Source organism: Centropristis striata, chromosome 17, assembly GCF_030273125.1.
Source record: "Centropristis striata isolate RG_2023a ecotype Rhode Island chromosome 17, C.striata_1.0, whole genome shotgun sequence".
In the NCBI taxonomy this organism is placed as follows: domain Eukaryota; kingdom Metazoa; phylum Chordata; class Actinopteri; order Perciformes; family Serranidae; genus Centropristis; species Centropristis striata.
Window position 1 is genome coordinate 31,782,926 of NC_081533.1, and position 22,652 is coordinate 31,805,577.

The 22,652-nt window shown below is 39.5% G+C and overlaps 2 protein-coding genes across 4 annotated transcripts; both read left to right on the plus strand.

The window, feature by feature from the left end:
- The first annotated feature begins 259 nt into the window (after positions 1 to 259).
- Positions 260 to 4,763, plus strand: LOC131989701 (serine protease FAM111A-like). 2 transcript variants are annotated; one of them, XM_059355008.1, is made up of 3 exons: positions 260 to 359; positions 1,883 to 1,987; positions 2,087 to 4,763. In XM_059355008.1, the coding sequence occupies exons 2-3, from the start codon at positions 1,889 to 1,891 to the stop codon at positions 3,899 to 3,901; spliced, it is 1,914 nt and encodes a 637-aa protein (XP_059210991.1). In that variant the 5' UTR covers positions 260 to 359; positions 1,883 to 1,888; the 3' UTR covers positions 3,902 to 4,763. The 2 variants fall into 2 exon arrangements, with proteins under 2 accessions (XP_059210991.1, XP_059210990.1); XM_059355007.1 differs by lacking the exon at positions 260 to 359 and having other exon boundaries at positions 1,816 to 1,987.
- A 2,572-nt stretch (positions 4,764 to 7,335) lies between these two features.
- On the plus strand, positions 7,336 to 15,561 carry LOC131988985 (serine protease FAM111A-like). Of its 2 annotated transcripts, XM_059354133.1 has the most exons (5): positions 7,336 to 7,439; positions 10,688 to 10,969; positions 12,991 to 13,044; positions 13,423 to 13,473; positions 13,565 to 15,561. In XM_059354133.1, exons 2-5 carry the CDS (start codon positions 10,718 to 10,720, stop codon positions 15,383 to 15,385), a joined length of 2,178 nt encoding a protein of 725 aa, XP_059210116.1. In that variant the 5' UTR covers positions 7,336 to 7,439; positions 10,688 to 10,717; the 3' UTR covers positions 15,386 to 15,561. The 2 variants fall into 2 exon arrangements, with proteins under 2 accessions (XP_059210116.1, XP_059210115.1); XM_059354132.1 differs by lacking the exon at positions 7,336 to 7,439 and having other exon boundaries at positions 8,913 to 10,969.
- Positions 15,562 to 22,652: the final 7,091 nt, after the last annotated feature.

The following is a 22,652-nucleotide window of genomic DNA, read 5'->3' on the forward strand; positions in this document are numbered from 1 at the left end:
GCCAATTTTGGAAAGACTCACTCGGATCATGTCTGAGGGTAGACATGTGTTGTGTAGTATTGTGTTATGTATTACATGTGTTTTTAACCTCAGAGATCGTTACTCAGACAGGACTTCTTGGGTTGTATTTCATCATCTCACAAAAACGAGATGACTTAACTGCTGGCATGCCATTGAGGAAGTGTGTGTGTGTGTTGAAGAAGACCGATTCTGGAAAGATCCAACAGGGTGCGGTGTCTGTGTTTCCTGGAGTGGGAGGGGGTTAACAAAAGCTGAGAAGGACAGCATCACGGAGCCCGCCTCCTAAATGTTGGAACAACAGCCCGCCATTTTTCAAACGCAGATTGACTTCAGTCGAGGTAAGACGCTTCTTTACTTACCAGGGTTCCCCGTTTATAACCTGTAGTCTTGTTTGCTGCGCTTTCACATTTCAAGCTGCTGAAAGAGTATATTTAAACTATTTATAATATAAAGTAATTTGGTGTTGTTATTTTGGAAATTCAAATGATTACTCAATTGAGGAAATATATATGTGTGTGTGTGTGTGTGTGTGTGTGTCGGGGGGGGGCTCCTGTATCTTGAACCATTTATACTGTCGAGCCAAACACTAAAGTTAAACACTGTAGCCTGTTAGTATTAATTAGAGCCGTTGAGAGAGAGAGTCGCGCCAACAGAGGTTAAAAAATGCTGACTCTTCACATCCATGTCGACTTCAGATAGTTCCAGGATATGCTTGGCACAATAGGGGAATCCTGCAATGCCGGAAATCTGCAGTTTCAGACCCCTCTTTCTTATGCGACAGTGCCACCTACTGTACAAACATAACAAATGACTTTGTCTAGATAGATAATATAACATATATACTATAAAAATTACAATTATAATGCCAATAATAATATAATATGTGTATTAACATAGATACATTATGTTAATATATGGCTGTATCTACAAGTATTAACAGATGAACTGCAGTGATGTTGTCATCCATGAATTTTCAGATTTACTGTTTTACAAAAAAACTGTAAAAAATAGTAAAGCACATTATTAGAAGTTAAATTATAGTTATTTACTTGCATTCCTGAACAGAAAAATTAGTTTTAGTGGTTGAATGTTCTGCTGATTAATTTGTGACTTCTCAGAGAAGCCCACTTTATTTAACAAACAAATAACATGAACATTTTAAAGTTTCAAACAAGCTTTTGAAATATTTATGTTTTCTCGTTTTTATGTCAGGTGGTCTAATAAATACGTTAAGCCTGTATATACAGTCATGGAAAAAAATATTAGACCACCCTTGTTTTCTTCAATTTCTTGTTAATTTTATTTGCCTGGTACAACTAAAGGTACATTTGTTTGGTCAAATATAATGATAACAACAAAAATATCTCATAATAGTTTAATTTAAGAGCTGATATCTAGACATTTTCCATGGTTTTCTTGATAATGATTTTGGTTATTATGCATATTATACATTGAAATTTGCTCATATTCAATGCCCCAGACCCCCCGAGTCGGCTCAGGACTGTTGAATTGCCGTTTTTATTAAAAGGTGCTGTATCATAAATTGTCACCCTGGTTGTCTGTCTTGGTCTGGTGCCTACTTCAGTCTGCCACTGCCTGAGGGTTTGGGTGGGGCAACACCAGAGTTTGTGTATTTAGTGTCCTCCATATGCAAACAGGTCCAACTGCTGTAATTCATTAACTTTGAATTATACTGCAGTAAGTGTCAGCCTACTCTTTATCAGCTGAGATAGAAGCATAATTATTATGACTTTACTTTGAATTTATTAATGCATCACTCATCACACATTTCAGATAATAATAATAATAATGTTTAAACTGTCATTTTAACATCAACTAACTTTATTAATGTAATTTTTAGGTGAAAATGGCTCCCAAAAAGCAGAAGGCACCTGACATCAGCCGCTTTTTCACAAAGATAGTGCCAAAGATAGTGAAGATTGAGAACAATGGTGACTCCATCATGGTGAGTAAACTGCCTTAGATAGCATTCACAAAAAAATATGCAATATTATTATATCAATAAGGACATGCAATTAATTCCCTACTTTTGTTTTTCCTGCAGGCCGGACATTTGCACCGCTTCAAAGTGAAGTTCAATCCTAATGACCGTGTGTCATACACTGTAGACTGTGATCAACCTCGCACAGTGCTGGAGGCCATAAAATCAACTGAAAGTTTTAATCGGAACATTAAGTGTTCAGATGAGAACATTGTGCTTCAGATTGGTAAAGAGGATAGGGCACCTATTGTTCCAACACATTTCCCTTGTACTTGTATCGGGAACGGGGAGACTCTGATTCTATCATGTGAATCAGAAAAGGTTGAAGAGTCCAAAGTCCAACCTTACAAACCAATACAGTTAAAAGACAACTATTCTGTCTTCTACATTGATACAGTTGGAGGGCTGTACACCAAACAAAAGAAGCTTTTTAGAAACAACGCTGTAAAACAGTTCAAGCGTCTGTGTGTTTATGGGGAGAAGGGGATGACTGTGGAAGAGGCTCTAACAAGAGATGGTCGCTTCATTGCGGACCTTGGCAACTTCACTCTGTCTGACAACAGTGATCCACACTCCATCACTGAATGTACACAAAAGGTCGACAACCTCGACCAAAAAGAATTCAAGATACGTCTTCCAAAGATCAAGAGAGTTAGTGATGAAAAACCACAGGAAAACCTAGGTGCATCAAAAACATCACAACAGAAGTGTGATGCAGTTATGGATGCAGTAAAGCAGAGTGGGATCAGTGTCAGGAAGGCATTAGCAGATACAGTCAGCACTGACAACACTGAGAAGGTTTACGAATTACTGCGTGAACAGTTTCCGATTCTGAAAGAAACGATGGAGAAAAGGTTCCCTGGTGATTCTTATCAGAAAGCACTAGAGTTGAGGAAGGAAGACTTTGGAAAGATCCAACAGTCATTCAGTGAAGTTCACAGAGTCAAAAAGCTGCTGAAGCTGGGCGAGTCCGTTTGCAAAGTGGTTGTTAAGGATTTTAGTCAGGGAACAGGCTTTGTGCTATTTGACAACTTCATCTTGACCAACGCACACCTATTCAAAGATTGTGTTACAGGACAAAAGCTGATGGAGGGTACTGATGTGTTTGTTCTCTTTAACTATGAAGAACCTGAGCCACTAACAAATTACTACTACTTCAAGCTGGTTCACTCTTACATCTACTACAGTGAGAATGACCTAGATTATGCCATACTTGAGGTCAACCCTGAGGCCCAGAGAAAAGACCCAACAACACAAACAAAGAAACCGAAGGTGCCACCAGGGCTCCTGAATAGATTTGGTCCCATGCCTCTGAATGGGGAAGCCTGTATCATTGGTCACCCAGCAGGGGAAGTGAAAAAAATGGATCCAATATGCATCATTGAGAAAGAGAAGAGGGAGCAGGCGGTCAATGATCATTTACATTCATACAAAGATAATAAGTTCATTGTCTACACAATCGCCAACCTTATTAAAGAGCAAGGCATTGACAACATAATGATGGGTTCAAACAGAGTAATCGAAGTGTCGACCTACAACACTTCCATGTATCACGGCTCTTCTGGCTCCCCAGTCTTTGATGCTCAGGGCAGAGTGTTTGGTTTACACACTGCTGGATTTCGTTATGAGTTTCGAAACCTCAAAGGGCACGTTATAGAGTACGCACTACCTCTGCTTACAATATTTGAACACTTTGTGAGTGAGCTGAGGAAAGAGAACAGGGAAGAAGATAAGGAGCTGTTGAAGAGAGTTGAGAAAGAAGCAAAGGGAAACCCACACCTAGAAAAGGTTCTCAATATCAGGGCAACCAGCACTGAGGAGCCATCAGCAGAGAATGATGAAACAGCAGACAGTGATGAGTCAATGGAGACACAATAAGTAATAAAGAGTTCTTGTGGCAAGTTGTCTCAGACTGGGCATTGTTTAAAAACGACCAGTACCAATACCAATAGCCTTAAAGTGATATTAATACCACCTGAGTACTTTGCTCATACCTTTCCATTGGTCTTCTTTATTCAATACCCTTTGTTTGAATAAGAGCTGGACTGTCAAAAATAAAAAATAAAAATGTGTTGTAGCTGCTGAGGTAGTTTTCCAATCACACTTCACATTAAAATGAAGAAAAGTTGCAGTTTTGGCTTTTTTTCTAGATCTGGTTACAATTGGGATCAAATGTGGGTCATTTTTGGTTGCAGACGATTATATTGTATTGTTTTGTATAATCATACGACATTTTTTATGATTCTTAATTTGTGCCTCCTGTTTGTTTTGACTTCTTAGATATGCTGTTATATACTCAATCATACCATGATATGTTTATTATTAACTGTACTCTGTCTTATTTTTATTGTTGGTGTACTTTATAGCCATTTTTGATTTGTTTCTGGAGGTTTGTTGAAGTTCTGTAAGTTTAATGTATATTTCACTCCTATTTGTTCTCTTGTGATGGGTTTGGAAGTTTAGTATCAGGTTGGGTTTTATATTTTATTTTGGCATGTGTCACTTGTTTCGGTGAAGTGTCCTGTTTATTTTACGGTATTCTGGCTTCACCAAAGCTGCTTGGCAGACTTTTAATATAACTATCTTCTCTTACTGTGTAGGTTAGTGGAAGCTCTGCAGAGTGGACCTGACATTTTATTTCATTTCTTTCTTTTGTTTACTATTTTAGCCTTGGTCTCATCTACCATTGTATTCTGTTTTTATGATATTTTATGATAAAAAATAAAATCTTCCAAATCGGTTTCCTGTCATTATGTTCACACAAAAAGTAGTTGCTGTTAGCTGAGATGAGAAATAATATTTCCAAAAATGAAGCTCTTAGCTTTATAACTTAGAGAAGAAGTACTGAGTCATACTACAAAATAAAATGCAGCAATAACTGTTTATATTCTTGTCTTTAGACACTTATGTCATCCATATATAAGTAACTACAGTTGAAACCAGAAGTTTACATACACTATATAAAAAGACACATATGCTTTTTTTCTCACTGTCTGACATGAAATCAGACAATCACTTTTTCTGTTTTAGGTCCGTTAGGATTACCAAAATTATTTCTATTTGCTAAATGCCAAAATAATGAGAGAAGGATTTTTTTAGACAATTTTTTATTACTTTCTTCAAAGTCAGAAGTTTACATACACTGACATTATTATGCCTTGAAACTATTTGGGAAATTTTGTCATGTCTTTGGAAGCTTCTGATAGGTTTATTGACAACATTTGAGTTAATTTGAGGCACACCTGAAACACACTGCTTCTTTGTGTAACATCATGGGAAAGTCAAAAGAAATCAACCAAGATACCAGGAAGAGAATTGTGGACTTGCACAAGTCTGGTTCATCCTTGGGTGCAATTTCCAGATGCCTGAAGGTTCCACATTCATCTGTTCAAATAATTATATCCAAGTATAAACACCATGGGAATGTCCAGCCATCATAGCGCTCAGGAAGGAGACGGGTTCTGTGTCCCAGAGATGAACGGGCTTTGGTCCAAAATGTGCATATCAACCCAAGAACAAAAGCAAAAGACCTTGTGAAGATGCTGGCTGAAGCTGGTAAGAGTGTGTCATTATCCAGAGTGAAACGAGTCCTGAGACATGGGCTGAAAGGCCACTCTGCCAGGAAGAAGCCATTACTCCAAAAGAAACATAAAAATTACAGATTACAGTTTGCAAATGCACACAGGGACAAAGACCTTAATTTTTGGCTTAAGAATTAATGTCTTCTTCCTGGCAGAGTGGCCTTTCAGCCCATGTCTCAGGACTCGTTTCACTCTGGATAATGACACACTCTTACCAGCTTCAGCCAGCATCTTCACAAGGTCTTTTGCTTTTGTTCTTGGGTTGATATGCACATTTTGGACCAAAGCACGTTCATCTCTGGGACACAGAGCCCGTCTCCTTCCTGAGCGCTATGATGGCTGGACATTCCCATGGTGTTCATACTTGGGTATAATTATTTGAACAGATGAATGTGGAACCTTCAGGCATCTGGAAATTGCACCCAAGGATGAACCAGACTAGTGCAAGTCCACAATTCTCTTCCTGATATCTTGGTTGATTTCTTTTGACTTTCCCATGATGTTACTCAAAGAAGCAGTGTGTTTCAGGTGTGCCTCAAATTAACTCAAATGTTGTCAATAAACCTATCAGAAGCTTCCAAAGACATGACAGCATCTTCTGGGCTTTCCCAAATTGTTTCAAGGCATAATAATGTTAGTGTATGTAAACTTCTGACTTTGAAGAAAGTAATAAAAAATTGTTTAAAAAAAATCCTTCTCTCATTATTCTGGCATTTAGCAAATAGAAATAATTTTGTTAATCCTAACAGACCTAAAACAGGAAAAGTGATTGTCTGATTTCATGTCAGACAGTGAGAAAAAAAGCATATGTGTCTTTTTATATAGTGTATGTAAACTTCTGGTTTCAACTGTATATATAAAGCATTCAGAACAGAGACTGTAAGGTTGTTTGTAAGTGCAGGTCATTTGAATGAGAACCTTTTGTGGAGATCAAGCAAAAGAAGATCCGGAGATCCAAATAAATGGCGTGACCCCCATTTTGGTCCCCAGTGACCTGGATTATATATACAACCCTAGGAACAGTCCGACCAGTCATCTTTGTGGTAGGATCACAGCAGTCACCTTTATTGGTACTAACTTCAAACTGAACATAAAACAAGTAAAAAACTGATCCTTAAAACTGAAACCAAACTTTAAACCAAAGTTATGAAGAACTATTGACACAACCAAGAACAATTTGTTTTAGTTTACTTTGCATCCTCATAATTTGTATTTGTGCTCTTTTAAATTCAACCTTACAAAAGGTTGTATTTTGGGAGAGAACCATTGGGAAGGGTGCCAATTTTGGAAAGACTCGCTCGGATCATGTCTGAGGGTAGAGGTGTAGTATTGTGTTTTGTATTCTTACATGTGTGAACATGTGTGAACAGGCCATTATTATTTAAACTTATTTCTGTATTAACGTAAGTTATCAACTGCTGTACAGTTTTGGTATCGGATAAGTTTTTAACCTCAGAGATCGTTACTCAGACGGGACTTTTTGGGTTGTATTTCATCATCTCAAAAACAAGATGAAACAACTGCTGGCATGCCAATGAGGAAATCTTATTGTGTGTGTGTGTGTGTGTGTGTGTGTTGAACAAGACAGATTCTGGAAAGATCCAACAGGGTGGGGTGTCTGTGTTTCCTGTGTGTGTGTAGGGTGTAAAGTACAAACTAATGCTGAAATATTGGTTAAATATTAACTTGTTTGTGAATACTGAGTTAGGGTTTGGTATAACAGTATGAGTGGAAAGGGTTAACAAAAGCTGAGAAGGACAGCATCACGGAGCCCGCCTCCTAAATGTTGGAACAACAGCCCACCATTTTTCAAACTCAGATTGACTTCAGTCAAGGTAAGACGCTTCTTTACTTACCAGGGTTCCCTGTTTATAACCTGTAGTCTTGTGTGCCGCGCTAATGTCACATTTCAAGCTGCTGAAAGTATATTTCAACTATTTATAATAAAAAGTAATTTGGTGTTGTGTTATTTTGCAAATTCATATGATTACTCAAGTGAGGAAACAGAGTGGTTCTGAAGGCAAATACTGTCTTGCAAATACTAAAGTTTGATACAAGATTTATTTAAATACAATATAAGCAAAGCATGTTGTTATAATAACCAGATAATTCTGATATTCCTGTGAGAAATTGGAAGTTGAATGAGGTCATAATAAGTTAGTTTTTGTTCATGTGTTGGTATTTAATTGTACGTTTTTATGCTTTATGGTGTATATATATATATGTATGTATATAAATACATGTGTGTATATATATATATATATATATATATATATATATACATGTATGTATATATATATATATGTATATACATATATATATATGTATATACACACACATATATATATATACACACACACATATATGTGTGTGTGTGTGGGGGGGGTTATATAAAGCATGCAGAACAGAGGTTGTAACAATGTGAGTGGAAAGAGTTAACAAAAGATAGAAAATGACAGCCAATACGAAACCTGCCTCCTGTATGTTGAAACCATTTATACAGTCAAGCCAAACACTGTAGCCTGTTAGTATTAATCAGAACCATTGAGAGAGAGTGGCGCCAACAGAGGTTAAAAAAAACACTCGTCATGTGATCTATGTCGACTTCAGATAGTTCCAGGATGTCCGGGGAATCCTGCAATGCAAATCTGCAGTTTCAGACCCCTCATTCTTATGCGACAGTGCCACCTACTGTACAAACATAACAAATCACTTTTTCTAGATAGATAATATAACACATAAACTATAAAAATTGCAATTATAATTACAATATAAAAAATAATATATATGTACATATATGTGTATATATGAACATATATGTATGGTGTGTGTATATATATATGTGTGTGTGTATATATATATATGTGTGTGTGTGTGTGTGTGTGTGTATGTACTGTATATATAAATACAGTAGTGTTCAAAATAATAGCAGTCCAATGTGACTAACCAGATTAATCCAGTTTTTAGTATACTTTTTATTGCTACATGGCAAACAAGGTGCCAGTAGGTGCAGTAGATTCTCAGAAAACCAACAAGACCCAGCATTGGTGATATGCACGCTCTTGAGGCTGTGCAATTGGGCTAGTCAGACTGTACTACTATTATTTTGAACACTACTATATATATATATATATATATATATATTGGGATAAAATTGTATCGTGGGACCTATATATATATTAGAGGTGGGAATCACCACATGTCCCACGATACGAGATTTTATCCCAATACTTGACTCACGATATGGTGAGTATTGCAATACAATATATTTGTTTAACTGCATTTTGCGTCCACAAAATTAAATTAAATTGTTTTGTCAAAAAAGAGAAAATTCTCAAGTCTAATTATCTCACTTCAGTCTTTTTGAGAGTCAAACCCACAGACTGACCAACAAAGTATGTAGTCAAACTGAACTGATATCAAACATGTATGGATAACAACAATTAAAGCATTTTAACAATGCAAGTTGTAACTGTTCAAAATTAATTGTGCAACGCCTTCAGCAACTATAAAATGAGGAATTAAGTTACTTCAAATTTGAATGAAACATTAGCAATGTTGTCTGTAACAGGCACCAGTTTTTTGTCTGCAATCCCCTGTGTGACTATTATGTACTGCTCTAGTCTATGAGACAGACGCTTCCTGTCATGTCACATAATGAGCAGTTATAGTCACATGTGAATCTACTGCCCGCGACGCCCACACATCACAAGTTATCACAAGTATTTCTGCTGTTCCCAAACTTTCCTCAACTTCAAGCTTCACTGCTGTGTATAGCTTTGATACGGCTGTGTCTGTGAAATAACGTCGCGACGGAGTCACATACCTGGTTCCAGTGTCTTTAGCATGTAGCTAAAACCCTTGTTTTCCACAACGTTGTACAGCCTCAAGTCTTTGCACATGAAGAAAGTGGTGGATTGTGTTATTTTCTTTGCGCGTTCTGAATTGAGAGGCAGTTTTGTCAGACTCAGTGAGTCCAGTGTCGGCTGGTTTCTCGGTAGCGCTGATGTAGCATTGGCTTTGGCGTCATCCGTTGATGCTATCTCGGGATGGTGGCGAGTTAGATGAGCCCGCAAGTACGTTGTATTCCTCGAGTATTTTATTTTCATGCGGCACTCCTTGCAAACTCCATGTGTCATTTCCATCTCATTCGTCCCTTCCTGTTAAAAAAATCTGAAATAAGCCCACGCGCTTGACTTAAATGCGGACGGGGCTCTCCTTATTCATCTTCGGTGCCGCCATCTTTGTTGTACTAACTTCTTCTGTCCCGCTGACCGTCACCTCTACTGACCTCACCAGAATAGAACTCAACAGCACCATCTAGTGGATCAAAAAAGCAATTGATGCGTGAGGTGGTGAGGAGGTGAGTGGCAGAGTTCTGAATGTACTGGAGTTTGTTGAGTAATTTGGAGGGAATGCCATACAATATGCTTTTACAGGAGTCCAGTCTAGAGGTGATAAAGGCATGGATCAGTGTTTCTGTGGCAGGGAAGGATAGTGATGGATGGAGACGGACAATGTTTCTTAGGTGAAAAAAGACAGATCTGGTGACTTGGTTTCTGTCAAAAATGACTCAGATGTTGTGGATGTGGGAGCACAGGGACAATGGGGAGGCTGAAGTTGTCTGTAGTTTTGGTGCAATATCTTGGACCAATGATTATTATGTCTGATTTGTCACAGTTTAGTTTAAGAAGGTTTTCTTCCCAAGTTTTAATGTCAGTGAGGCAGTTGGGTGTAGTGAGTGGCAGTGGTAATGGCTTTGGTGGAGATGTAGAGCTGGACGTCATAGGATCGGATAGGATCTTAGCCAGGAGAGGGCGGGACCAGTGATGTTGAGGCTGGTTCCAGACGGGAAAGAAGGATGTTGTGGTTGATGGTATAGAATAAAACAAGGGGGAAAAAACTGTCTGATGTGCATCAGTATCACACACTGACGGCTGTGAAGACATCGACATCTGACCAGTTAGGATGAGAAGGCCTTAGGTTTGCAAATATTTTTTTGCATTGAGTTTATTATTGCATCACTAACATGTCTTTGTTCAACTGATTTTTGTTTTTGTGAACCCATGTCTTGTTCCATTAGGGAAATCTGGACAGCAGCAGCTCAACCTCCATGGAGGGACAGCCAGGCGGGGCCACGGGCTCTCAGCCAGGTGGGGCCACGGGCTCTCAGCCAGGCGGGGCCACGGGCTCTCAGCCAGGCGGGGCCACGGGCTCTCAGACAGGCGGGGCCACGGGCTCTCAGCCAGGCGGGGCCACGGGCTCTCAGCCAGGCGGGGCCACGGGCTCTCAGCCAGGCGGGGCCACGGGCTCTCAGCCAGGCGGGGCCACGGGCTCTCAGCCAGGCATGCTTACACGTTCTCAGGTGAGCTCTTCTGTCATTGTGTGCTGCAGGTTTATGAGTTTTACTGAAGAATAAATACATTTGGAAGTTATTGAGATGGTTCATCAACAAGAGATGGCATTGTTGTAGTTCTGAATCTACAACACCGTTTATTTTTCTTTTTATATTCTCACAGCTTAACTATTTGTTATCACATCTTTGATTGACTCAGCACATACATGATCTGATGTATCACTAAGGGGATTTATGTTCCCAGTGTTGTGGCTGCGGACCTTCATCAATTGTATCAGCCTTTTACTCCTAATCAATAAGAATTCTGGTATATGGGATTAGAACACTGACATAAATCGCGCGCTCGTAATGAGACCCGCGCGCATATTGTTTTTTCGAGCGCTTTCAAATCACTCGCAAGCTATTTTGTATCCCGCATCTCTGCTCCCTAGAGCAATATTGTAGCCTGCGAGGAGAAAAACAAGCTTTGCACGCGCGCGGGTCCGCTCTCACCTGCTCGCGCGCGCCCAGAATCTGCCCGCAAAAACACCTCGCGCGCGAGTGTGTTTTTTTTTTTAGTGGGCGGTTTTTGTCAGTAAGGGGGCGGGCATGCCAATCACCATTGTACCGAATATGATTGGTTGAACGACTTCGCTGATTAGACAGCAAGGTAAGGCAGCTCCACTTGGACAAACGGGACAAATCTCACAGCCCTGAATGCCTGAAGAACATGGATTGTGATTTGGTGCTATATATTGCCTTGACTTGAAAGTTTGCAAAATGTCACACAGAGCAATGTACTTCAATATGCTTGTCTGAGCGCTGTCTTTGGTTTCCTCCATCGTTGACATTAATCTGATAAAACGCTCTGATTTTTGTAACTTGGATCCTGTCGCACACATAGATTGTACATTTTTTATTTTGATAAGCGGCTGAAAGCTCTGCTCCCCAAGGTGGTAAGCCGGGCAGGGGGGACAGTTAGGTGGATGGAAGAGGAGGATCTGAGGGAGCGGGTGGAGGTGGCAGTGTGAAGGAGGTCAGACAGGTAGGGAGGGGCAAGGTTGTGGATGGCTTTAAAGGTATGAAGAAGAATTTTGAAGTTGATCCGAAAGTTAATTGGAAGCCAGTGGAGTTGCTGTAGGATGGGGGTGATGTGGTGGAAAGAGGGGGTTTGGGAGATGATACGGGCAGCTGAGTTCTGGACCAGTTGGAGCTTATGGAGGGATTTCTGGGGGAGGCCGAAGAGGAGAGAATTACAATAATCGATACGGGAGGTGACAAGGCTGTGTACAAGAATAGAGGTGGTATGGGGGGTGAGGGAGGGACGGAGGCGATTTATGTTACGAAGATGGAAGTAGGCGGTGCGGGTGGTGATGTTGATATGGGATTTGAAGGAGAGTGAGCCATCGAGGATGACACCCAGACTCTTTACCTGGGGGGAGGGGGAAACTATGGAGCTGTCGATTGAGAGGGAGAAACTGTCAACTTTGAGTAGAGTGGATTTAGTACCAACTAAAAGGATTTCTGTTTTATCACTGTTAAGTTTGAGGAAGTTTGAGGTGAACCAGGTATGAAGTTCAGAGAGGCAATCTGTCAAGGATGAGGGAGGGAGGATGGAGTTGGGTTTGGTGGAGAGGTAGAGCTGGGTGTCATCCGCATAGCAGTGAAAAAGAATATTGAATTTACGGAAAATAAGGCCAAGGGGAAGGAGGTAAGTAATGAAAAGGAGGGGACCCAGGACAGAGCCCTGGGGGACACCAGAGGAGACAGGGGAGGGTTGGGAACGGAAGGATTTAAGTTGGATGAACTGGAAATAGCTCGTGAGTGATTTGAAAGCACTCGAAAAAACAATATGCGCGCGGGGATGTTTGAGATGCGCACACGCGGGTCTCATTACAAGTGCGCGATTTATGTCAGTATTCTAATCCCATACTGGTATACTTCCCCCCACTTTACTATTTAAAATCAAAGCTGTGATTTGCAGACATTTTATGAATGAGGCCCAATTTGCTTTTACAACAGGAAATCAAAAATCCTTTTCTTGTTTGCAGAGTGTAACAAGCAGCCAAGTGAGAGTGAAGGAGGAGAAAGATGATGATTTCTTTGTGAGTATACTGCTCTACACTGCACAGTCCACACTAGATAACAAACAGTTTAGAAAAGATCAATGATGTATCGTTACATGAGTCAGTCACACATTGGACAGAATCACCTGATGTGTCAATCTCTGTAACGACGAGCACAACTCCCCGTGCTGGAGTACACATACACTGCACAAAGTTATTGTGATTTAAATATCAATATGTATTACGATAATTTATATCTATATTGTTTTATGTAAGATTTATTAGTTAACTGTCACTCTAACATTATAAATCAGAAAATGTTGATGAATAATGATAAAGGAAAGTTTAAAGAACCCTGGGGAGTTTCTGTTGAAAAATTGTGTTTACATTCAGTTTACATAAAAATACTTTTTACAGAACACACACAGCCAAGTGAGAGTGAAGGAGGAGAACAAAGGTGATTCCATGGTGAGTAGATTGACACACTGCAAGCACAGAAAGTCTGCATTTATATTACAGGAATGTGTAACTTTTATTTTCTCACTCTGGTTTCCTGCAGGCCGGACATCTCATGCACCGCTTCACAGTGAGCTTCAGTCCTGACCGTAAGAAATACACTGTAGACTGTGATCAACCTCGCACAGTGCTGGAGGCCATAAAATCAACTGAAAGTTTTAATCAGAAGAAAAAGAAGAAGATTTCAGATGAGAACATTGTGCTTCAGATTGGTAAAGAGGATAGGGCACCTATTGTTCCAACACATTTTCCCTGTACTTGTATCAGGAACGGGGAGACTCTGATTCTATCATGTGAATCAAAAGAGGTTGAAGAGGCCAAAGATCAACATGACCAACCAATACAGTCAAAAAACAACTATTCTGTCTTCTACATTGATACAGTTGGAGGGCTGTACACCAGACAAAAGAAGCTTTTTAGAAACAACGCTCTAAAACAGTTCAAGCGTCTGTGTGTTTATGGGGAGAAGGGGATGACTGTGGAAGAGGCTCTAACAAGAGATGGTCGCTTCATTGAGGACCTTGGCAACTTCACTCTGTCTGACAACAGTGATCCAGACTCCATCACTGAACGTACACAAAAGGTCGACAACCTCCACCAAAAAGAATTCAAGATATGTCTTCCAAAGATCAAGAGAGCAAATGATGAAAAGCCGCAGAAAAACCTAGGTGCATCAAAAACTAAACAACAGAAGTGTGATGCAGTTGTGGATGCACTAAAGCAGAGTGGTAGTGTCAAAAAGCCAAGCAAGCAGGAAAGAATAAGTGTCAGAACAGCAGTTGCAAATTGTGTCAACACTGAGGAGGTTTATAAAAAACTATGTGAGCAGTTTCCACGTCTGAAAGAATGGATGGAGAAAAGGTTCCCAGGTGATTCTTATCAGAAAGCACTAGAGTTGAGGAAGGAAGACTTTGGAAAGATCCAACATTCATTCAGTGAAGTTCACAGAGTCAAAAAGCTGCTAGAGCTGGGCGAGTCTGTTTGCAAAGTGGTTGTTAGGGGTGGTGAGGGTGTTCGTCAGGGAACAGGCTTTGTGCTATTTGACAACTTCATCTTGACCAACGCACACCTATTCAAAGAGTGTGTTGAAGGACAAGAGCTGATGGAAGATATACATACGTATGTAAAATTTAACTATGAGGAACCAGGTTTTGGCTCAGGGAACAAACACTTTGTTAAGAGAAAGTTGATTGGCTACAGTGATGGTGATCTAGATTATGCTATACTTGAGGTCAACCCTGAGGCCCAGAGAAAAGACCCAACAACACAAACAAAGAAAAGGAAGGTGCCACCGGGGCTTCTGAATAGATTTGGTGACTTACCTCTGAATGGGGAAGCCTGTATCATTGGTCACCCAGCAGGAGAAGTGAAAAAAATGGATCCAATATGCATCATTGAGAAAGAGAAGAGGGAGCAGGCGGTCAACCGCAATTTAGAGAACTACAAAGATTATCTGTTCCCTCTATGCACAATCAATCATTCCATCAAAAATGACCCACGTGCAGATATTTTGCTGACCTACAACACTTTCATGTATCACGGCTCTTCAGGCTCCCCAGTGTTTGATGCTGGGGGCAGAGTGTTTGGTTTGCACAGTGGTGGATTTTTCTATGGGTCTCCAAAGTCTGATGAGAGTGTAATAGAGTACGCACTACCTCTGCTTAAAATATTTGAACACTTTGTGAGTAAGCTGAAGAAAGAGAACAGGGAAGAAGATAAGCAGCTGTTGAAGAGAGTTGAGAAAAAAGCAAAGGGAAACCGATACCTAGAATACATACTCAATCTCAGGGCAACCAGCACTGAGGAGCCATCAGCAGAGAATGATGAAACAGCAGACAGTGATGAGTCAATGGAGACTGATTAGGTCATCAAGAGTTCTTGTGGCAAGTTGTCTCAGACTGGGCATTGTTTAAAAACGACCAGTACCAATACCAATAACCTTAAAGTGATATTAATACCACCTGAGTACTTTGCTCATACCTTTCCATTGGTCTTCTTTATTTGATACCCTTTGTTTGAATAAGAGCTGGACTGTCAAAATAAATCACTGATTCACTCGATTTCACTGCACCACCAACCCTATGTGTTGTAGCTGCTGAGGTAGTTTTCCAATCACACTTCACATTAAAATGAAGAAAAGTTACAGTTTTGGCTGCAGTTTTGCCTTTTCCTAGATCTGGTTACAATTGGATCATTTTTGGTTGCAGATTATATTGTATGTTTTGTATAATCATATGAGTTTGACATTTTTTATGATTCTTAATTTGTGCCTCCTGTTTGTTTTGACTTCTTAGATATGCTGTGATATACTCAATCATACCATGATATGTTTATTATTAAGTGTACTCTGACTTATTCTTATTGTTGGCATACTATATAGCCATTTTTTATTTGTTTCTGGAGGTTTGTTGAAGTTCTCTGAGTTTAATGTATATTTCACTCCTATTTGTTCTCTTGTGACGGGTTGTTTTCAGGTTGGGTTTTATATTTTATTTTGGCATGTGCCACTTGTTTCGTCGAAGTGTCCTGTTTATTTTACGGTATTCTGGCTTCACCAAAGCTGCTTGGCAGATTTTTGTTATAACTATCTGCTCTTACTGTGTAGGTTAGTGGAAGCTCTGCAGAGTTGACCTGACATTTTATTTCATTTCATTCTTTCTTTTGTTGACTATTTTAGCCTTGGTCTCATCTACCATTGTATTCTGTTTTTATGATATTAAAAATAAAAAATAATTCTTCCAAATCGGTTTCCTGTCATTATCTTCACACAGAAAGAAGTTGCTGTTAGCTGAGGTGAGAAATAATATTTCCAAAAAAAGAAGCACTTTTAGTTTTATAACTTAGTGAAAAAAGTGCTGAGTTATACTAAAAAATAAAATGTAGCAAAAACTGTTTACATTCTTGTCTTTAGACACTTATGTCATCCATATATATGTAGCCTATTTCCCCTTGAAGCTGTTTACTGCAGTCAGAATCAGTTTTACACTGGCACATCCTCATGTTACAGACAAATGAGAATCCAACAGCTCCCCCAAGTGGCCATTTGACCACACTGCCAGCAAAGATGTAGCTGTTTGCATCTTCTTCACAAGTTGAGAATATTAAAACTTTAACAGTTCTTCTTCTCAAAATAACAACATATTTTTTTGATAATTTAAAGGATGTTACTGATTATTGTGCTGTTGAACCAGAGGTGTGCTTTCTTTTGAAGGGAGTGAAGGGAGCTTTTGTTGTATCCAACATATGCAAACAATGTGAAGATAGATTCATACGGTGGCCCTGAAGTGCAAATCACAACGGAAAATCAGAAAACACAACAAATCAAAAAACACAACATCAAATCAAAAAAACACAACAACAAAACAGAAAACACAACAACAAATCAAAAAACACAACAACAAATCAGAAAACAAAACGGCAAATCAAAAAACACAACAGTAAATCAAAAAACACAACAACAATAACATACGCGCTGCTATTAAAGAGTATTTTGATGCAGGACATGTATATGACGTGATATTGGATATGCTGTCGACAATTCACAACATAAACATGAGTCTGCGTACGCTGAAGACACGTTTAAAAGAAGCAGGGCTGAGTAGAAGATTGAACTGTTCCCCACTCCCTGAGGTGAGGCGTGCAATTCTGATTGAGCTGGAAGGACCTGGGGCTTCATGTATCAAAGCTGCGTACGCACAAAAACATTGTGTACGCTGTATTTCCTGCTCACGCCACATGTATGAGAAGTGAACTTGCCGTGAGAATGTGCGGACCGCTCCGCAAACTTTGAGGTGCCACCGCAAACTTTTGTTTGGCAGAAACAACTGTCCTTTATGCTCTATTTAAAACGTGTTTCAAATCTAAACTCTAACTACACACAACTGGCATTATTTTCATAGTTTTTAGCTCTCGGAAAATGGAGGGATAATGCCGTTTTCCACCATCAATAACCCGTTATAAATATGAGGGGATAGATGATTTTTTAAATGTATTAGCATATTTTAGACTTCACCTGCGTAATGCTGCTTACTTGTGGAATAATAGTATGTTGAAGTCTGTATGTTTTGATGTTAAGATTGTATATTTTCTTAAGTCTATATATTCTGCTATTTCCACTGTTTTTATATGTACTAAATCTCCCTCCATGGATCAATAAAGTACTTGTGATTCTGATTATGGAGCGCACACATTTTTCACAGATAACCTGCCTTAATTACTGTGTCAAAGTCCCGATCGCCGATTGTTTCCCCTTTGATTCAACATGGAGATGGTAACGCTGCAGGTGCACAGCGATCCATGACCACAGATCCCTCTCCCCGGAGTGTGTGGGAAATCCTTTCAGAATAAGTCAGGTGTGGTGCATATTTGATCCCGTATGTGATGTTTAATTAGGACAAGTTAAGTGTGGCTTATAAACTGATGTGCAAAAAAATGATATTGGCACGCATTACGCACTGGCAGCTCTAACGGCTCTGACTAAATTTAATAACAGTGGAGTTTAGAAGGAGCGTGTGTTGAGGGACCCTTCTGCCATGGTGCAGGTCTCTGATCCGGCTGGTTAACAGCCACAGTGACACCTTGTTGCTGATCCCAGACCTGAGGCAACAAAAAGCTATTTTTTCCTGCCTCCAAATCTGGAGATCACCACGTCCAACTTGCGTGCAGTGGCAGTAAGTTGATTTGCCATTGTTTTTAGATAATCAGCGGGCATGCCGACAATTTATAGTCATTTGCGTATTCATTTTGGGGAGGAGCCGGGGCGTGGCTGGTGGCTTGTGCATGTGCGCTCAGTTCCACGCTGGTTGGGATGTATCAAGGAAAGGTGCTCTGAACCTGGCGTAAGCACAGTTTGATACATGTGGAGGTGAGTTTGCGCAGGTACTTTTCTAGTTCTGGGAGTACGCCATCTTTCAATATGAAAGCTACGCACTCTTTGATACATGAGGCACCAGGGCAACTCTTCGGTCAACGGACTATGTGGCAAGCTCTCCAACAAAAACTGGATTTTCGTTAAACGTAATGTAGTAATGAGGTTATTGAAACAACTTAATCCGCGAGGGACGGCTTTGAGAACACGCAGGAGGTTTACAAGACGTATGTATCACTCCATGGGTCCAAACTACATATGGCATGTAAAGTCATATGTAGTTTGGACCCATGTCATGTAAAGATGGGTATGACAAACTGAAGCCATTTGGCCTGGCCCTCTCAGGATGTATAGATGGCTTTTCAAGAAAAATGATGTGGCTTGTTTGTGGACCAACAAACAACAATCCATCTGTCATCGCTCACAATTATAATAACTGTGTCAAGAGTGTTGGTGTGGTTCCAATGAGATTAAGAACTGACCTCGGAACAGAAAATGGGACTATGGCGGCAATACAATGCACCCTACGCCATGTGCATAAGGACGATTATGCAGGCTCGTCTAGCCACAGTTACGGCTGGTCATCAGGGAATCAGCGCATGGAGTCATGGTGGTCTTATTTCAGAAGAGAGAGGTAGGTACATCTGTGTTTGATGGATGTCTGTCTCTGTTAAACTGATCAGTGCTGATAATTAAACCTCCTTCCTAATTTGTCATTGTGATTATTATTATTAGTGTTCTTCAACTGTTTAACTCTGAAGCAGACCACTTCACAGGGTCTCCACGGGGTATTAAAAAGTAGTAGGTAGTAGATCAACTTGGTGAAAATTAAGGCCCTTAAAAAGTATTAAATGTCTGATCGTGAAGTATTTAAAAAAAAAAGATTAGCACATGATTTGTTGTTAGTTAGTTTGATTGTCGTAGCAACTTTTCCGTCGCTATTTCAGTCATTTAGAGTTCACAGAGGCAATTTATGAGATCATTGTATATCAGAGCAAGGGGGTGATGTTTTTACTGGCATGTTGTCACACAGTCAATGGTATTGTTAAAAGCGTGCGTGTGACCCACACCAGGCTGGGACCTAAACAAGGAGCATCGACACTAAGGCTTAGCTGTTTAACTAGCATGTCATTTTGAGACTCGGTTTGTAAAGTTTAGTCAACAAAGGAGAACTTGTCTGACACAAAGTCTCCTGTTGTTGCTACACGTGTGAAACAACGACTGTACTCTGGACACTCTTCCTCTTCTTGAGCGCTATGAGTTACCATGGTTACGGGAACACGGAGTAAAACTTGAAACAAGCTTTGCACAAAAAAGTTTGATTTCATGGACTGAAAATTGAAAAGACATAACAGAAAAGTGTCAATAGAACAGCTGCTCACAAGCATCCTGCTGTGATAATAATGAGCATAGGAATCCATAGGGATTATTCTTATTAGTTATTGAATCACATCAGCAGTTGATGACTATTGTGATAATCATATGGTTTACATTCTGATGTCTCTGTGATGCTTTCGTTAAGATGTATCCGACAGTGCATTCATAACGTGACTTGTGGTAATTAATTTTTTCCTCTCATGTGAAATTAGCCACTTTGCATCTAATGTATCTCCGGGTCTCAATTTTGGATGGACTTGTTTGGAGACCTGAGAGACTCTGGACTCTTCAATGGCAGCCATAACACCAGTGCTTACTGAGATTTAGCTTCAGTAATCTTCTGCAGCAAGACCTGGATGAAAGTCTGGATCTATGGAACAAGCACCGGATTCGACCAAGGACTACAGCAGCCACAAGACTGGAAGACAGCCTCACAACTGTACATCACTCTGAAGGAAATAGCTGGGCTATACACATGGATTATTGGAACCTGTTTGTACCTTTCACATTAACATGGACATTATTTTCCTGATTTAGGGTTTCACTTTAATGCATCTTAATGCTTTATCAGTAAATGATTGGCGGACTATACATCCCTGAGTTTTGAACACTTCCTATTCACAAATGGGATCTTTTACAAATCGCTTCAAGGGATAAATTACAGGATATGATCCCAAAAGTTTCAAATGTGGTACTTTTGAATTCACTTTTATTTTGAAAGGCTTCAAATCACCTTCCAGACCTCACAGTGCAGGTCTGCAACTTCCAGTCCTGACAGTGCAGGTCTGCAGCCAGACCCCTCTCAAATTTATAGGTTTGGCAACTTGAACTCTGGAACTGACGTGAAGACATATTAAAACGTAAATTGTATTAATTTTCTGATTCAATGTTTATGTGAACATCAATTACTTGCAAAACACCTTTGCTCTTGTAACCCACATGATATAATGGTGAAAAAACATCATATGGTGAATTACTGTGCTTCTGCAATGTAACTCAAGCAAACATAACTAATCTAGTACAAAATGTCAAGTAATGGTTGATCTCCAATGAACACTACAGAATAGCTCTGAATATGTTGTCTCAGCCAACCAGCAACTCGCTGGGGTGGTTAGTCCCGCCCACCTCAGGTAGACAGAGACGCATGATGAGAGTTGTGTTGATATAAAAAGTGAATGAAAGAAGGAGAGAAACGGAAGACAACTACAAGATACAACTAAACGGATTTTACTAGAGAATATAAAAGTCACAGTCGCTAGTTGTTTGCTAGTGCAATAGAGTTAGACAACTCGGTTGGCTTTGTTGTGCCGCTAATTAGCCGACTGCTCGCGCTAGCTTGAAAGTGCGGACACCGCTGTTATTCTCCTTTGAGGACAACTTTGCCTCGTTAACAGCTTCAACAAGCAAGGTACAACAAATGGTCCATAAACTATTTATTTCATTGTAATTTCATCCACAATGAAAGCTAACTTATCTGAAAAAAAAGTTATGTTGGTCTCATTGGATATTCTGTATGTTTATGTAGCCCCCTCGTGGTTTTACTGCCTGGACGCCGTCAATTTTCATGCTAGTCCGTGCATGATTATTTTATTTCAATGAGGTATTTCATTTTATTTTACATTTATGGAGCACTGTACTGAATTATTGTATTATATGGACAAGCTGTTTATTTACAAGTTATTCCATGAAGGGATGTTATTTCATTTTGCACTTATGGAAAATTGTATGTGTATTTAGTCAATTTCTATGGCAGCTAAATTGTTTCAATCTATAACTTGCCATGTTTCGTTTCGTTTCGTTTCGTTTCGTTTCGTATCTGTTTATTTCGGTCAATACATGTCATCAAAACAAACCAGAAAAAAAAAAAACATTGATCAAAGTAAACAACATGTAAACAGAGAGAGAAAATTGATAATAGACATTTGGACCAAAAGGCTGAAGCAGCTTATTACGCCTACCCTGTTACAACTCAAGTAAATTTAAAATTTAGAAATGTACAATCTGCTATTTATCAACAAAAGAAATAAGTCACAAAAGAGAGAAAAGAAAGAAGCTTATTACTCATTACTCTAACTTATGTAAATTAATCATCCTATTTTTAAGTAATTTTTTGAATAAGTTAATGGTATTGCAAGTTTTCAAGTCTTTCTCCAATTTGTTCCATAAATTAACAGCTGTTACCGTGGTGCATCGTGATTTGGTGTTGGTTCTGGTTTTTAACTTTTTAAATATACACAAAGTTAAAGGGATTATTCAAAAATTGATTGTGCAATATTGCATATCATTGTTTATTTAAAGTTCATGCCAATGCAAATTACATGATGTTAACTACAGACAAAATAGATAATTGATGCTCATGATACTTCTCTGACACTGTCTGTCGACAGGTCAGGGTTTTTTCTTTTGGTTTGTTTATTTCTTGGACCGTCCAGTGATGTAGGTGGCGAGCTATTACACCTAGACCTAGAAGAGAGACAGGATTTGAAGATATCCCGTGGTCCCTGGACAGCTCCTGCTACACTCGTGGTGTGGTAGGCCCAGTATCTACAGACTCTTCACGCTCAGCTCCATCATACAATTCCCCCTTTCACTACACACTTATCCATTCCACGGGAACTCTGACGTTATTCTGAACTCTGAGCTATTTTTTTGGACATTTCATTGGACTTTGACTTGATACATATGGACTTACCTTTTCATTCCCAGAAGTGTTTGTTAGCGCCTGAGTTATTGGATATCCTCCTTCAGTGAATAGTGTCTGTAAATTGCTTTGATATTTTTTTTTTCTTTTCATGAGCGTTTGAACTGGATTGGAAATTGGAAATCCGTGCTCGAATTTAAAGTTGATACAAAAATTCAGGTTACAGGGTGCACCCAAGGTAGGATT

Excerpts from the sequence above, each read along its gene's own strand:
- LOC131989701 (XM_059355008.1), top strand. The coding sequence starts at position 1,889 with ATGGCTCCCAAAAAGCAGAAGGCACCTGACATCAGCCGCTTTTTCACA. Across the intron at positions 1,988-2,086 it reads ACAATGGTGACTCCATCATG|GCCGGACATTTGCACCGCTT; the intron begins GTGAGTAAACTG and ends TTTTTCCTGCAG.
- LOC131988985 (XM_059354133.1), top strand. The coding sequence starts at position 10,718 with ATGGAGGGACAGCCAGGCGGGGCCACGGGCTCTCAGCCAGGTGGGGCC. Across the intron at positions 10,970-12,990 it reads GCATGCTTACACGTTCTCAG|AGTGTAACAAGCAGCCAAGT; the intron begins GTGAGCTCTTCT and ends TCTTGTTTGCAG. Across the intron at positions 13,474-13,564 it reads AGAACAAAGGTGATTCCATG|GCCGGACATCTCATGCACCG; the intron begins GTGAGTAGATTG and ends GGTTTCCTGCAG.